At 43.8% G+C, this 15,041-nt stretch overlaps 1 protein-coding gene across 1 annotated transcript; it reads left to right on the plus strand.

Annotated features, from left to right (window-relative positions):
- Positions 1–2,902: 2,902 nt before the first annotated feature.
- LOC306710941 (uncharacterized protein) lies at positions 2,903–14,910 on the plus strand (the record flags this gene model as incomplete). Its single annotated transcript, XM_079179681.1, has 12 exons — positions 2,903–4,786; positions 5,540–5,905; positions 6,355–6,394; positions 6,572–6,717; positions 9,163–9,195; positions 9,490–9,576; positions 9,701–9,901; positions 12,132–12,311; positions 12,828–13,040; positions 13,219–13,338; positions 13,603–13,743; positions 14,415–14,910. 12 exons carry the CDS (start codon positions 2,903–2,905, stop codon positions 14,484–14,486), a joined length of 3,483 nt encoding a protein of 1,160 aa, XP_079035807.1. The 3' UTR covers positions 14,487–14,910.
- Between the last annotated feature and the right edge of the window lie 131 nt (positions 14,911–15,041).

Consider the following 15,041-nt stretch of genomic DNA (forward strand, 5'->3'; position numbering starts at 1 on the left):
TATTTGCCACTTTTGCTTGAAACACGTAAATCTTTATTATCAAAATTGTTGTTTAAATTTCTGCTGGTTGAGTAATTGATTAGTCATGCAATCAACTTATTTTTCCAGCACTTGTTAGGATTTTTAGGATGGAGTAATGGCTAAATGTTAAGGTTAGAGCACTATGAGGGCCTGGGTTAAGGGCAAAATGTAAACTCAATTAATATAATTGTGTGATATGAGGCTAGATATCAGGTGCGTAATGCATTTGGTCATTAATTTTGTGAATGAAACCCTTAATGTTACCTTTTCATGATCACTGCACCACCCAGTCTGTTAATATCATCAATTTTGAGATATGATATTGTAAAGCAATTGGTTTTACAGCAAGATATATAACAATACATGAAAGAACATAGACCTACAGTAGGCTTCAGTGGGGGAAATGAGACGCATCCTGAATACAAGTCGGCTAGAAGTCCCACAACAGTAGTCACTGGTGTCAGACTCTCATTTCCACGGCTTGCACCAATAACCTCTAAAAATATTTCACGTCATCTAAATGTTTCACCAGATGATTTTACATTTTTACTGCTCTTGGTTGTTTTTGTCAAAGTGCTATTTTAAACACTGCGTTGTATTTTGCTCTTGTGTTTACAGGGACTGCAGGTGTAAATTAGTGAAAAGCTCCGGTGCAGTTTTTTTAATTTGACATGCTCCTTGAGCCATGAAAGTTAACAGATTCATGTTTTGTAATTTGCTGAGCTTGTTTGATTGCTGCGGGAGAGTGAAATGAACAGTGACTGCCCCAAAAATAATACTAAACATAACATTATTGACATTACCTAGAGCTCTGGGACAAAGTGATGGTCATTTTTCACAATTCTCTGACATTTTAAGAGACTAAACAATCCCATATGATCTCTTAATTAATAAAATAATTGGTTACAGGTCGACCGATAATCTTTAGTTGCATCTGAAATGCAGTCAAAATATTTGCTTTCCATTATCATTAAGCTCTAATTGTAGGCTTACAATGGAGAAAGGTAAAGAAGGCTAATGAATAGGTGTAATTAGTCCTTGTGTATAGACGTATAGCGCACGTGTGTTGTTGTCAGCGTGTGCGCTTGTCGGTCAGGGTAAGATCAGCGAGTTAATGGGCTAGTAAATCCCCTCCAAGTGAGTAAGCTTTCACTGCAGCCCGACAGATGGAAGTACAGTGCTCCTCTCTACAGGCCTGTACGTTTCACTGCCGCGCTGCCAGGGCCATCTGTGACCCCCCCCCTCCCCCCCCCCCCCCCCCTCCTCAGAGTCACCCAACCATTGCACAGAGAGGCACATCAGCCACCCTGGGAGTCCGCCCTCGCTCCTGCTCCGTCCCTTCATGTTCCCTCCCCAGAATGTGTGGTTTGTGCTCAGATTACAGGGTCCACATTAACCTTTGCCCTCTGTGTCGTCTCTCTGTCCACTCGTTCGATTTTTAAAAGCCCAGAATGTGTCTGCCTGCACATATAAGATGGCAACCACATCAGTAAACCTTCTGCTGCCTCTTAATCCAATATGACATGTGTTGATTCACACATGTATACAGTCACACATCTATGGATCCTTCTGATCATTGAGGTCAGATGCATAACTTATGAAAGCAGCTTTAGTGAGACATATGGAGTAGCAATAATGAGAAACGCGTTTGAGCCGTCATATAAGCCAGCATAAACAAGCTTTAGCCTTTTTCTCTCTTTAAATCAGACTGCACAGTTGTCCCCATTGGTGACCTTCTCTGGACCCACTTTATTATTCCTGAAGCATCTAGAAGGATTGCGTTCCGGTGTCCTCTCCCAGCGCGTTGACCTCAGATGGGTGAAGCCTGTGATAACTGATGGGTACCCTGATAGCCTCGTCATATTAAATAAGTATCAAAACTGGGCTTCTCACTCACAGAGGGCATTTATTATTCAGATGGCTGCCCTATCCATCTCTCTCTGTCAGGTCTGATCTGATACCAGAGAGACGTCCCACTCCTTGTACTAATGCCCTGCCTCCTCCTCATCCTCCTCCTCCTCTTCATCCTTTTCTTTCTTCCTGTCCTGTGCCATCTGCCAGCTGCTGGTGGACGAATGAATGTGGTCCAGATTAAAGTGCACTGCACACCCAGATGAATCCCAGAGGATTTAGGTTTTTACTATTAGCAATACGGAGACAGGGAGTCCCCGGCCTGATGGCCAACGTCACTGTAATATTTCCTTTCTGTGTGTTTGTAGTCTCTGGTAGGAGATATGTTAGGGTGGGGGGGGGGGGGGTATTTAGCTTTAGTATCTAACCAGTGTCAATACCAATAGAGTACTTAACTTGGTACCCCCCCCCCCCCTTCTTAATTCGATACACATCATGTGAATGGAAGCATTCAGTTGTGTAAAACGGCCTCCACGACCATATTTATTCTTATCAGACACTACAGGCGTGCAGTACAGCCATACTTGCAAACATTTTGGTGGCATCTTGGCAGGCTGAACTGTGAACTCCATCAAATATACCGCGCTGAACTTCACCACACTGCGGGTGGTTTGGTTGTAGTTGGTTGATCACACGTATGCGGTGATTGGCTGTGAGCGAAACCATACAAATAGTCTAGATCTGGGTACAAAAAGGATGGAACGCAAGTGTTGTTTAGATACTACTTGGGTCTTGGTTAGTATTTGCCTTGAGTATTGGAAGATAGTATTAATGTTCAATATCCAGCACTTATAAGGTTTCTGTTTTACTCTTAAACGTTTCCTCGGACCTCATATGCGTGTAAATTAAACATGTAAACATTTTTTGTTCATATCCTGTCTCCGTCTCTCCCAGGCTGTGCTATGAGCGGGGTTTTCTTGGAGACTAGCGGAACATGTTCTGAAAATTGGAGTCGGATCACACCCCAGCCATGAGCCACAAGTATCAGGGAGAGGCATCCAGCGAGGAGCACAAGGGGCCTCCTAGGAGCAGGCAGCCCAACGGGACGTCACCAGGGGAACCTCCTGTACGTCGGTCCTGGAGGCCATGTCAGATGGGCAACCAGGATGGGGAACTGAATCCCCATCATCATCATCACCATCAGCATCAGCCTCCTCACCAACACCACCTACCCACAAGTCGCGGACCTCCTCGGCATCGCCGGCGGCCTCCATCAGGGCAGGGCCAAAGCCAGGCTCAGAGTCCCGGTCAGGTGCCGGAGGTGGCTGCTTCTAGGCCAGACGGAGACGGGAGTCGAGACACTGAGCCTCTTCCTGTTCAGCAACCCCGCCCCGCTGTCACCCGTTACCGCCGTCATGGAGACCCAAACCCCAGGCTCAGAGGTCACAAACAAAGACAACCTATCCGAGAGAAGCAGGACTCTTCACCTGGTGTGGATGAGCGGCAGGGTCCAGCAGAGGTGCAGGTACAGCAACGCACATCGGATAATCCCTTAACCGACCAATTGCAGGACAGGGGATCTCCTCAACAGAGTCCTGTTGCAGTTGTCACCCCCATCCAACTCTCACCTGCAACCCATAAAATGCAACATCAACCCCAACACGCTCCTCCTGCTATGGCAGAAGAGGACCTCCAGGAGCCTAAAGTGGAGTGTGAAGGGGAATTGGAGGAATTGGAGCAATTGGAGGAAGCTAAGGAGAAGTATGAAGATCAAGAACAGGCGGAGGATGATGGAGACCACCGCTCAACCACAGGTTGCAGCCATAACGACTTGCAGACAGTTGATGACGGAGCAGAGGAACGTGCAGAGAGGGTGGAGGAGGTCCAGGAAGAAGTGATGGACGATGTAGCGGAGGACATTGCAGCTCAGGGAAGTGAAATCACTGATCTGTGTTCCGACACGGAGAGCGCTGCCTCACTCAGTATGGACGGACCTCTCCACAGCCCGCCGCCACTCCAGTCGCCAACTCCTCCTTCGTCCCCAGATGTTCCACCTTTCCCTCAGCTGGACCACTTCAGCGAGGACACCAGTATGAGCCCTCTACCCGACAATGACCTGCTACCGGAAGATGAAGATGAGGATTGCTCCGAATCGTGCTCGCTGTCTCACTTCACTTCCTGCTCTGACTCTTATCCTAAAACCTATGCAGACTTTTATACAGAGTCCCACCAAAAATCGTACCCAGAGCCTGTATACGAGTCGTACTCGGAGCAAAAATCCCATCCCAACTCTTTTCCTGAGCCCCTTAAGACCTCCTACCCCGAGTTGCACAGAGAACCTCGCAGGCAATCTGGTTGGAGGACTGAGTCTAACGAGGTCCAGCAGGAGTCCCGCCAAGAGCCCTTTACCAGCCATAGACAGGAGAATGTACAAAAAGGGGCTCCATCCTCCCCATCCACCAAGGGCCCCCTTTATGCCCCAAAACAGGGCAGAGACCGCAACTCCCATCACTCCCCTCTTTACCGCTCTGTTGGCTGCCGGCTGCACCACTACGACGGACAGTCTGACTGTGAGGGGGAAAGCGCCGATCAAAGTCCCGTTCCCAAAAGCCGCAGGCAGCCACCTAGGCAAGCAGAAACCCAGGCCAAGAGCCCCTCGTCTGGGCAGAGCAGCTCAGGAGAGGCCCAGGAGGAGCGGAATGTGGAAGGTCTCCAAGAGGAAGAAGGTACGAGGGGCTCAGGAGACGCCATCATCCTGGCAATTAAAGACATCAAGGAGGCGATTGAGGAGGTGAAGATTAAGACTGTGCGCTCCCCCTACACACCTGACAAGCCTGTGGAGCCGATCTGGGTGATGAGGCAGGAGGTGAGCCCCACAGAGGAGGTATACCCACTGCAGACTACAGCTGGCCATGTAAGTATGACTTCAGTCTCCCTTTAAAGCTTACTGTTTTTGTTTTTAATGAAAAACATCTCATCATCGCAGCACTGTGATCTGCTACCGTTTTACAATTTCTTATGTGTCGCATGCAAAATTGCAACATTTCAAGTCTATGTTGGCTCATCCAAACAATTTTCATTCCTCTGTACCTGATGTTGCTTTTTTCTAAAGTAGCAGTACTTTGGACTCAGCACCTGGGAAGAATAGAATAGTTTGAACACTCTTTCCTCTTTAAAAGCAGTTGCATTAACAGAAGGAACATTAACAACTGCGTTACAGTTGTTAATGTTCCTTTTGTGCTTTTTTGAGACTTGAGATGAGAAGACGATATCAGTTGTCATGTTGTCATGTCTTTTGCGTTAAGAATGCTCAGGATGCTTAGCGTCAAGAGCTTTCGTTTTAACGTTTGGATAAACATGTCAAAGTGACCATTTTAGGGTTTCATTATTATCTTATTTCTTAATATTTCTTAATGCTATTCTTATGTCTCACTCAAAATGTTAAACTATACTTTTAAGACTGTGCTGATGAGTGACATTGCCCAGGGAGGTCCGCAGTGTTGCAAGAATTCAATTAGATTTCATTGCTTGCGGGAAGTTTTACAACAAGATTTACATCCCTGGCTCTCATTTCATTTCATGTTGGATTGATGCCCAAATCCTGAATCATGTATCATTGGAATAAGGTGCCAGCTGAGTTGTTTTCTTCTCCGTTTCATTCTCTCAGTCTTCTCCTCACTCCCCCGCTCGGTCTGAGTCTCCGTCCCGCTATGCATCAGTTCCAGTCCGGGAGCCGGTCAGTCCGCCGAGAGCTGAGCCAACCAGAGCACATCATCCTCAGCATTATCACCAGCCCCAGCCCCAACACAACCATCACCACCACCAGGGCCACCATTCACAGCAGAGGGACACCGCGAGGCCACTGCATGCATACACACAGCCGCAACCCCCACCGCCTAATCAGCATCACCAACGCCAACATCAACAACAGAATCAGCAACAACAACAACAACAGCAACAGCAGCTTCTAGCTCAGCGGCCGCGACCTCAAGTTCAGCCACAGTCTCCTCCACAGCAGCCGACTCTCCAGGAGGTGAGAGTTTGTGAATAAACATCCATACATCCATGAAATGTAGAAACAAAGATGCTCCTTATAGCTCCAGAGCTTCATCACATTTTTCTTTTAGTATCAAAGTAACCTTGTAACCTGCACATTCATTGGTACGTTGCAAACGGGAACCTCTAAAAGCTAATTTAGTGTACTTTTAGTCCTGCCAATTTGCACAAATTTTAACAAATGGAGGAAAAAAAACTGGCGTCCAGTTGTAGACCACTGTGATTCATGAGATCCATGGCGACATGGATGATAGATTCGGCAAAGGGAGGCATCTTTTACTAGTGTTTATCTTCAAGCGGCTGAGCGGCTGCCAGCGGTAAAAATCCTGCAGAATTTAAATGAGTTAAGAGAGACCTGAAGTATGCGAGTAGAAAAAATAAGGATCGTAATACAGTTTTTCCTCTCTTTTTTTTTTGCCTTCTCAGCTTCGCAGATCTCTTCCTCCATTTCCAACATTTGTGGATGGTGAGTGGACTCGCATATGAACATCATAATGTCCTTCTCAGCTCTTCTTCTTCTTCTTCTTTCCATCTGTTGACAATGTTGTTCATCATTGTGTTCTCGTATTTAAAATGTATTTTTGATCGGTCTGCTTGCGCGCTAGCACGTACTCGTGTGTAAAAGTGCTTTTGGTTCATGCAGTACCGGGACCATGCGACCCTGAAGACCTGATTGACGGCATCATCTTTGCCGCGACCTACCTGGGCTGCACCCACCTGCTGTCAGAAAGGACACCCACAAAGAGCGCCCGCATGCAGCAGGCACAGGAAGCCATGAGCAGAGTCCGGGTGAGAGCACACTGCAGCCTATTTGATTTCTTCCTGCAGTCATATCGTAGTGAAGGAAGCCCAGGACACTCGGTTCACTTACACACTGTTCTCTATAATATGATAGACACTTGCAAAGCTTGCAATAGACATCAAGGAGCTCTAAGATCAAATCCACTTCTCCTCGGTTTGGAGGTAGATTTTCTAACACACTTCAGATCATCAGTGATGTAACAGAGGTTCGCTTCATATTTGGGTCTTTTTAAAGTCAGAAACCCTCAGCAGGCAACATAGCCAGCAGGCAAAGAGTCACTGGGTTTGTGCACGATGCATCATCCACGCATCACTGCTCCGGATCTACAGTCATACAGGATTTTTTCTCCTCAGCTCCAATGGATGTTATGTAAATTGTTGAGCAAGGCTGTGATGCCCTGGAGACTGTAACCCTGCTTTATGCTGCAGTCCCAGTGCACGATGTCACACGCATCACGCAAAGAGAAAACCCTTCTTACGTTAATCACGGTGATTAAACTTACATTAAAGTACATCAGCGCATATAAACCCTGTGTATGTGTGTATATATATATATATATATATATATATATATATATATATATATATATATATATATATATATATATATATATATATATATGATTTTACATGGGTTGCTTTTGCTGGTTTCATGAGAAGAAATGCAAAGTGTGAAAGATGACTTACAGTATGGTAGAGATGGGAAATGGCTTTAAGGTATTGACTGTAATAACCCAGTACCATGTAGTATCCAAACTTGTCTAGTCAAACAATACCTGCGTTCGATCCTAATTGTATCCAGTTCTTCTACAAATTAATTTGTATACAGTTTCTGGTGAAGTCAAACCCGGTTTATATGACAGAGTTGGCAGTTCAGCATGCTGAGATGCCACCACAATGTTCAAAAGTCTGGCTTGAAAGCGGTAGTGGTGGCATTTTACAAAACTAAATGCTTCTAATATAGTAGAATGTATATCTTTAGGGGTACTGGTGTTTATCCTGGTTGGGTACTTCTTTGATCAACACCCAACCCTACACCATGGCATTCAAACATAGTACTGCGTGAGCGGCAGAGATGGACATTTAGGAGAGTCTAGTGAAGGAAGTCAGAGGCAGGAAGAGGACATGAGCTGAGCCAAACTTTCTGCTTTCTGGGTGGTTGACTGACAGATCAGGGACATTGCCTCTGTTATGATCTGAACCTACAGGGAGGGAGACATTCAGAGACGGTATAATAGTGAGGGAGAGACATTTTACTTTTTTAGAATGGAAAAGACAGAGAGGAGGATTGCTGTCTCACAGGCTGGGCATAAATAAACAATTAAACAGGAAAAAAGCTCCACAGGCAGGATATTATGATTCACGAGATATCTGCCAAATATAAAATGAAATAAAATAATGGAGATGACATGACTGCCTCTAACGGAGTAAAAACCAGTGACGTCCACTCACAGTCAGGAGCTCGACTTGACCTCATGATGATGATGATGATGATGATGATGATGAGCGCTGTGTGTGGTTGAAATGAGACCCACTGTTGCTCCAAGAGCGTCTGGGAAGGTCTCAACAACAATAGTGCTTAGAATAGTTTTTTTCTTGACCACAGTAAATACAGACGAGTTAGCAGTATGTGTCAGGTCTGATTATCACCATTTATAGATGTGAGATTTCAAGGCAATACGACAAGAGTTTTACATTTTATAGGTTGAGGGCAGCAGCTAATGATTTTCATTGTTGATTGATTGAATTTTCCTGATTAACCGGTTAATTGTTTTGTCTGTAAAATGTCAGAACAGAGTAAAAAAGTACATGTTACAATTTTGAAAATGTGATTAATTGTCTTTGTTGGAACAACAGTCCAAAACCCAAACATGCATCCATCATTTATGTTCATGGCTGCATGATGGCTGAATGTATGTTTCACATAGTGTACACGATATTAAGGCCACCTCTGTTGAAATGGAATCCACGTAGAAGCTAGGACCCTCTTCACATGTCAAAGATTAGATTGAATTAAACCTATAAAGAATGGGAGCAGACCGGTTTGGATCTGATTTGAAAGACACAGAAACCATTTGGAGAGCAAACGGTGGCACAAGCCAATGTTTTGCAAACGCGAACCCTGAGCTGTCATGAGGCGAAACACATGCGGCCGCTTCTCTGTCCTCAGGTTTGTTTGTGTCACATTGATGAAGAGGAACAGTTTGATCATGTTTGCTGCAAAGGCCTCTGGCAGCCTGCTGGTGTCAGACGTGATAGGCGGTCAAATCACTGTCCTCCCACACACACGTATCATAACATCCCTTAACTTTGCATTTGGAATGGAGACAGTGAATGAGGCGATTTAGGTTGTCGTCGATCCACCCAAAAAGCTGTTTCCTTACACTTTGTTGTCTCTTTCTGAGTCTCTATTCTGCTTTCTGATCGTTGCAGGCGGCTCAGAAGCAGGCAAAGAACAGGAAAAAGGTAAGCCAGTTTAGTTTAGTGTCTTTGTCTCTCTTTGGTTGTGCATCTCATGTAAAAGATGACTTGTAAGTACAGAAATTTGACGTCAAATGCTAATGTTAGACAAGGAGAACATTTGTGCAGGTGATTTCAAATGTATTCTTTTGTTTGTCGCGTGCAGATTGCATGAGACGTCTGTGTTTTCTATTCATTAGTCTTATCTGTATGCTAAAGATTTGATGGCTCTTGACAGTTATGACACCTGTCGCTTCTCCTGCTCACTTCTATTCTCGTTGTTTCTCTCCGGCTGCGCAGAGCCCCGACGGCGAGGCTCCGGCCACTGCTGAGGTTGATCTGTTTATGTCCACGCAGAGGATCAAAGTCCTCAATGCAGACACTCAGGTATAGAAAGTGACAACAAGCATCCCTTACCTTGCCTCGTCAGTATATACCTTGAAATCCTTCTGGAGGGACAATGTCCTCGTACAAAGAGAGACATTTCATCCTCTTATTTTTGGATCACTAGGAGTCTTTAATGGACCTGCCGCTAAGGACGATCTCCTACATAGCGGACATCGGTAACATGGTGGTGCTGATGGCCCGAGGGAAGATGGTGCGCTCCCGCAGCGCACAGGAGAACTTGGACCAGACAGCTGAGCAAACCACCATGAGCCCCGATGACAGACGGCTGTACAGGATGATCTGCCATGTCTTCGAGTCAGAGGATGTGAGTTATTGATTATTAATCTGTTGTCGTTTTATTATCCTAAACTATTCATATGAATCCTACTGTTTGGGTGTATTTGGGTTTACTTCTTGCTAGCAGTGTTTGTGTATTTTTTTATTTATTTGTTTACGTTTTGAACCGGGGCCCCCGTCTGGAGCCAGACCTGGGAGGGGAGCTCACCGGCGAGTGTCTCATGGCCGGGCCTTGGCATATGGGACTCGGCCGGGCACAGCCCGAAATAACTTCATGGAGCCGCCGCCCTGTGTGCACACCATATGACGAAAAAAGTCATCGTATAATATTCATTAAAAGTGAAAAAAGTCATTTTATAGTATGTCGATAAAAGTCATACCATAGCATGATGAAAAAAGTCATAAAAACACCATAGTATGGAAAAAAAGTCTATAAAATAATCATAAGTATAGTCTGTTTAAAAATATCAAAAGTCATGGTATAGTATGTTGATAAAAGTGAGATTTTATCTTAAAAATATGTAGTAGCATGTCAAAAAGTCATAGGGTAATATGTAAAAAATGTTCACTTAAAAAGTCATAGTATAATATGTTAAGAGGCTATTAAAAACCAATATAGTATAGCATTAAAACTTCAAGTTTCAAGTTTTCAAATTCTTTATTGTCATATGCATAACAATTCCAGAGTAACAGTTGTTCCTTCAACGATTCTCATAGAATAAGTATAAAAAATAAGTCCCACACGTTCTTAAAGTTGAATCTAAGGCTTAATATAGTGCAGGTTAAAAAAGGAATAAATATAACGTATATAAAATAAAATATAGTTTTGGTACACAGCAAGATTACAACTATAATTTGAGAGGAATGTAATAAATGCATTTGCTTAATGAGAAGTATTAAATATGTTTATACAGAGATGCAAACGTATTGTAAAACAGTAGGTACAAGTATATAAAGGTCATAGTTTCGTCGTGTTGAGCTGAAGAACACAAAACGTCCTTTGTTCTCATTGGCCTGTGGTACGAAGCTGTCCCTGAGCCTGGTGGTCCAGGACCAGATGTTACCATCTGCCGGTCGGCATTAGGTAGAAGAGTTTGTGGCCGGGGTGATTGGGTTCCCTGATAATTGACTTTCTTCGTACACCACTGGGTGTAGAGATCCTGCGAGGTGCTGAGCAGATTTCACCACCTCTGTGGATCCTTACAGTTAAAAGCTGAGAAAATACCATAACAGGCAATAACGCAGAACAGTCGGGATACTCTCAATGGTATCTCAGAAGTAATCTCAGAAGTATTCTGGAAAAAAAAGTCACAATAATAGTCTAGATATAGTGACAGTATAACAAACCCATGAGATTGTATATAATAGAAAGTCATAGAAATGCCAATACAAGATCACAATATATTATGTAAAAATGTGTTTTATTATAAAGTCATAGTATAGTATGTCACAGCATAGTATGTCAAAAAAAGTCAAACTAGAGTTTGTCAAAGAAAGTCATAGTATGTTGAAAAAAGTTGTATTTTAGTATATCAAACAAAGTTATAGTATGTTGAAAAAGTCATACAACAGTATGTCGAAAAAGGTGAATGAAGTCATATCATAGAACGAGTAGGAAAGGTACTAATTACATATAAATAGAAGGTTTTCACTCTGTGTTCTGAGAGAGAAGTTGAGAGTTTTTGAACAGAGTTCAAAACCGTTTCCCTGGAGCAGAACCAGCCATTAGAAAAGCCATTTTAAAGGATTATTGAGGCGTATTACAACGATGGTTTCGTCATTGTTTTAATAGTAATAACACTACTCACTACAATCATTTCTGAAATCTGGTTACATGGTCCATTGCTAAAAAAAGTCAAAATTGTTTGTGTTATTTATTAAGAGTTTAACATTTAGATCCTCGAGCTAATCTGCTACGTTACATACACGCATTTATGCTTTCAACATAAGCAACCCACCAATTGGAAGTACTGTATGTGACGTCTCCTCATGAAGAGCACAGACAGGAAACATGTTGTCAGGGCCTTTAAGACTTGGTTTTAGAGTTACATTTAGGGTAAGTATGGATAAGACATACACGTCAATAAGGCTCCTCACAGACATTGTAATACGATGCGTGTGTGACTTTCAGCGTAATGTAAACAAGCCTTTAAAATATGATGTGTGGGCTTTTGTCTGCACAGACCAAATTCCCACATGTGACCGTAAAGGTTACCCGTCATTGACGAGCCCTCGTCCTCCTCTTCCTCTCCTCCCAGGCTCAGCTCATAGCTCAGTCCATCGGCCAGTCCTTCAGCGTGGCCTACCAGGAGTTCCTCAGGGCCAACGGCATCGACCCCGAGGACCTGAGCCAGAGGGAGTACAGCGACCTGCTCAACACTCAGGACATGTACAACGACGACCTCATCCACTTCTCCAAGTCAGAGAACTGCAAAGACGTAAGTCAACCAGCAGGTGGCAGCACAGTCAACAGCAGCTTTTCATATACTTCTTGTGCTTAAATTGAGTAGATTCTTACCTTTTTTTTAAACATCTGCTGGAATTTAATAAAATATTCACTAGGAGAGATTCATGTGTTCTGCAACTTTTGCAGGTACAAAGGGGTTTAACCTCACATTCAGGCTAAATCCTGTTATCATAAATATTTGGACACAAATGCGCTCAACCAGGTCTGACCTCTGACCTCTTCCCTCCGCTCACGGCTCTAAACGCCGGCTGTCGTCTCGCATTTTTTTCAGAATTGTGCAGTTGGCCGCGAGATGCTTAAATTTGGATGACCACTCCACCAGGAGAGGTTTTTAAGACTTGAATCTGAACAGTAAATGTTACTTTTCCATAGTTCCTCCTGCAGGAGAAAAGTCTGTTCATAAACTTTCTGATGAGCGCTCTCTTCAGAGCTCAATCTGTCCTCCGAAAAAGGTTGCACTAATACGACTGGATGTGGTTCCTCGCAGGTTTACATTGAGAAGCAGAAAGGAGAGATCCTGGGCGTGGTGATCGTGGAGTCGGGCTGGGGGTCCATCCTCCCCACCGTCATCATCGCCAGCATGATGCATGCTGGGCCGGCGGAGAAGTCTGTTCGACTCAACATTGGCGACCAGATCATGACCATCAATGGGACGAGTCTGGTGGGTTTACCGCTCGGCACCTGCCAGAGCATCATCAAGGTACGCAGTTTAGAGTGTTTTTTAACAATGAATGAACAATTTTGAAGATATAACATTTTACGATAAGCATTACTATCTTGTGTGTGTGTGTGTATATATAGCTGGTGGTGTGGCTGTAGACTCTAAGTCTTGTTGTAACACAGTAAAACCACATCTGTATCTCCCGTGTTACCCTCAGGGTCTCAAGTCTCAGTCCAGGATCAAGTTGAACATCGTCAGGTGTCCTCCTGTCACCATGGTGCTCATCCGCAGGCCGGACCTCAGATACCAGCTGGGCTTCAGCGTCCAGAATGGCATCGTGAGTATGAGGGCTGATCTCTTCCCTCCTTTCTAATGACTGAAGAGCTTTTATTTTGTTAACAGCGCTCTAAAAGCAGAGTTCCTAACAACAGACACGGAGCCGTGATTGTTGTGATTATCTTCAAGGACACATTTAAGAGTTTTTACATGATTAGTCTCAGTTACTGTCACTGGTAGCTGGAAAAAGTATCCTCTCACAGCTGTCGTTGCCGGAGGCTTTCCGCTTTGAGTTCACCTCCCCCGTCTTTTTAAACTTGCACAGATCTGCAGCCTGATGAGGGGAGGCATCGCGGAGAGAGGAGGCGTCCGCGTGGGTCACCGCATCATCGAGATCAACAGCCAGAGCGTGGTGGCGACGCCTCACGAGAAGATCGTTCAGATTCTGTCGAACGCCATGGGAGAGGTAGGAGGACTTCTGGAGGTCTCTTTTTAAAAAGATAATCAATCCTTGAACCAAACAAAAAGCACTTCCTACATAATGTTGCGTGTCGGTAACACGGAGGAGGAGCTCAACGGGTATTATTCCTCTGTTTCCTGGTAATCTTTTGGTTTGTAACATCTGCGGGAAATGTTAAGCTTCCTTGACAAAGTTTAAGCAACTGGACATAATTATTGACTGAAAACTCTGTACTGATATAATTAGTGTTGTGGAAATGTACATTATACTGAATTTAGCACATAAGCTTTAATTTGTTTGTGCCGACCATTATTACTATAGATTATCTGAATACCTTCTTTTAATGCGTACTGGTATCTGTGTTCCCTAGAAGATATGGAATGAGTTTGGGCCCTGGACCAACATTTTGTTTCATGACCATAACTCTTAAAAATTCACGGTCATAGTCACACGGAACCCGTTGCAGATGTTCACGTTCCCCCAGAGGGAGAATGCTCATTATTTCACCAACCCTGTGATCTCTGAATTTAATTACATTTTTTATTGTGGGCTTAGAATTAGTGTTATTGTATAAGAAACAATAAAACAAAAATAATTCATGCGTGAAAGTCGTCCGTTGCTTTTTAAATAAATGTCTGTTTTTTTAATTCTCATCATTTGGCTTCTTTCTGCTCCAGATCCACATGAAGACGATGCCTGCAGCCATGTACCGTCTGCTGACAGCACAGGAGCAACCCGTCTACATCTGAACGAACCTGTCTCACAATCACCTCACTCTCTTTACCACCGTCCATCCCTCTTTCAGTTGTTTGAAATACCCGTCTCCTCTCTGTGTCCCGTTTGATTTCACTTGACTTGCCTTAATCTGTACAGTACACTGTCATGTAAATCTACAGTACGACAGCAGAAGACAGATTATCTCACCAGGCCGAGTGTTAATGTGACGTGTTATGTTTGACCAAAGAGAAGTAGTGGATTTTATTGTGTATAATTTAGGTGGCAAGCCGAGTAAACAATACCTTTTTGGTTAAATAGCTGTAATATCTGAATGTACTCTAAATCATGTCGGACCTATAAATGATCAGGGCAGCCCAGATGATAAATAAGATTTAAACTGAAGTAGTCGCGTCAAAGGGGAATGCATGTACAACTCTACTGAATAAACTAAAGAAAAGGTGGCGTCAATAAACTTGTTTCATTCAACAGGATTTGAACTGAAGGCTGTTATTTCAGAAAAGTGTGTGTGTGTTTAGGACGGGTATAAACACTGTGGCCTTAACGCGTGATCGGACGACACTTTGTAC

This window comes from Pholis gunnellus (genome assembly GCF_910591455.1).
Source record: "Pholis gunnellus genome assembly, chromosome: 18".
NCBI lineage: Eukaryota > Metazoa > Chordata > Actinopteri > Perciformes > Pholidae > Pholis > Pholis gunnellus.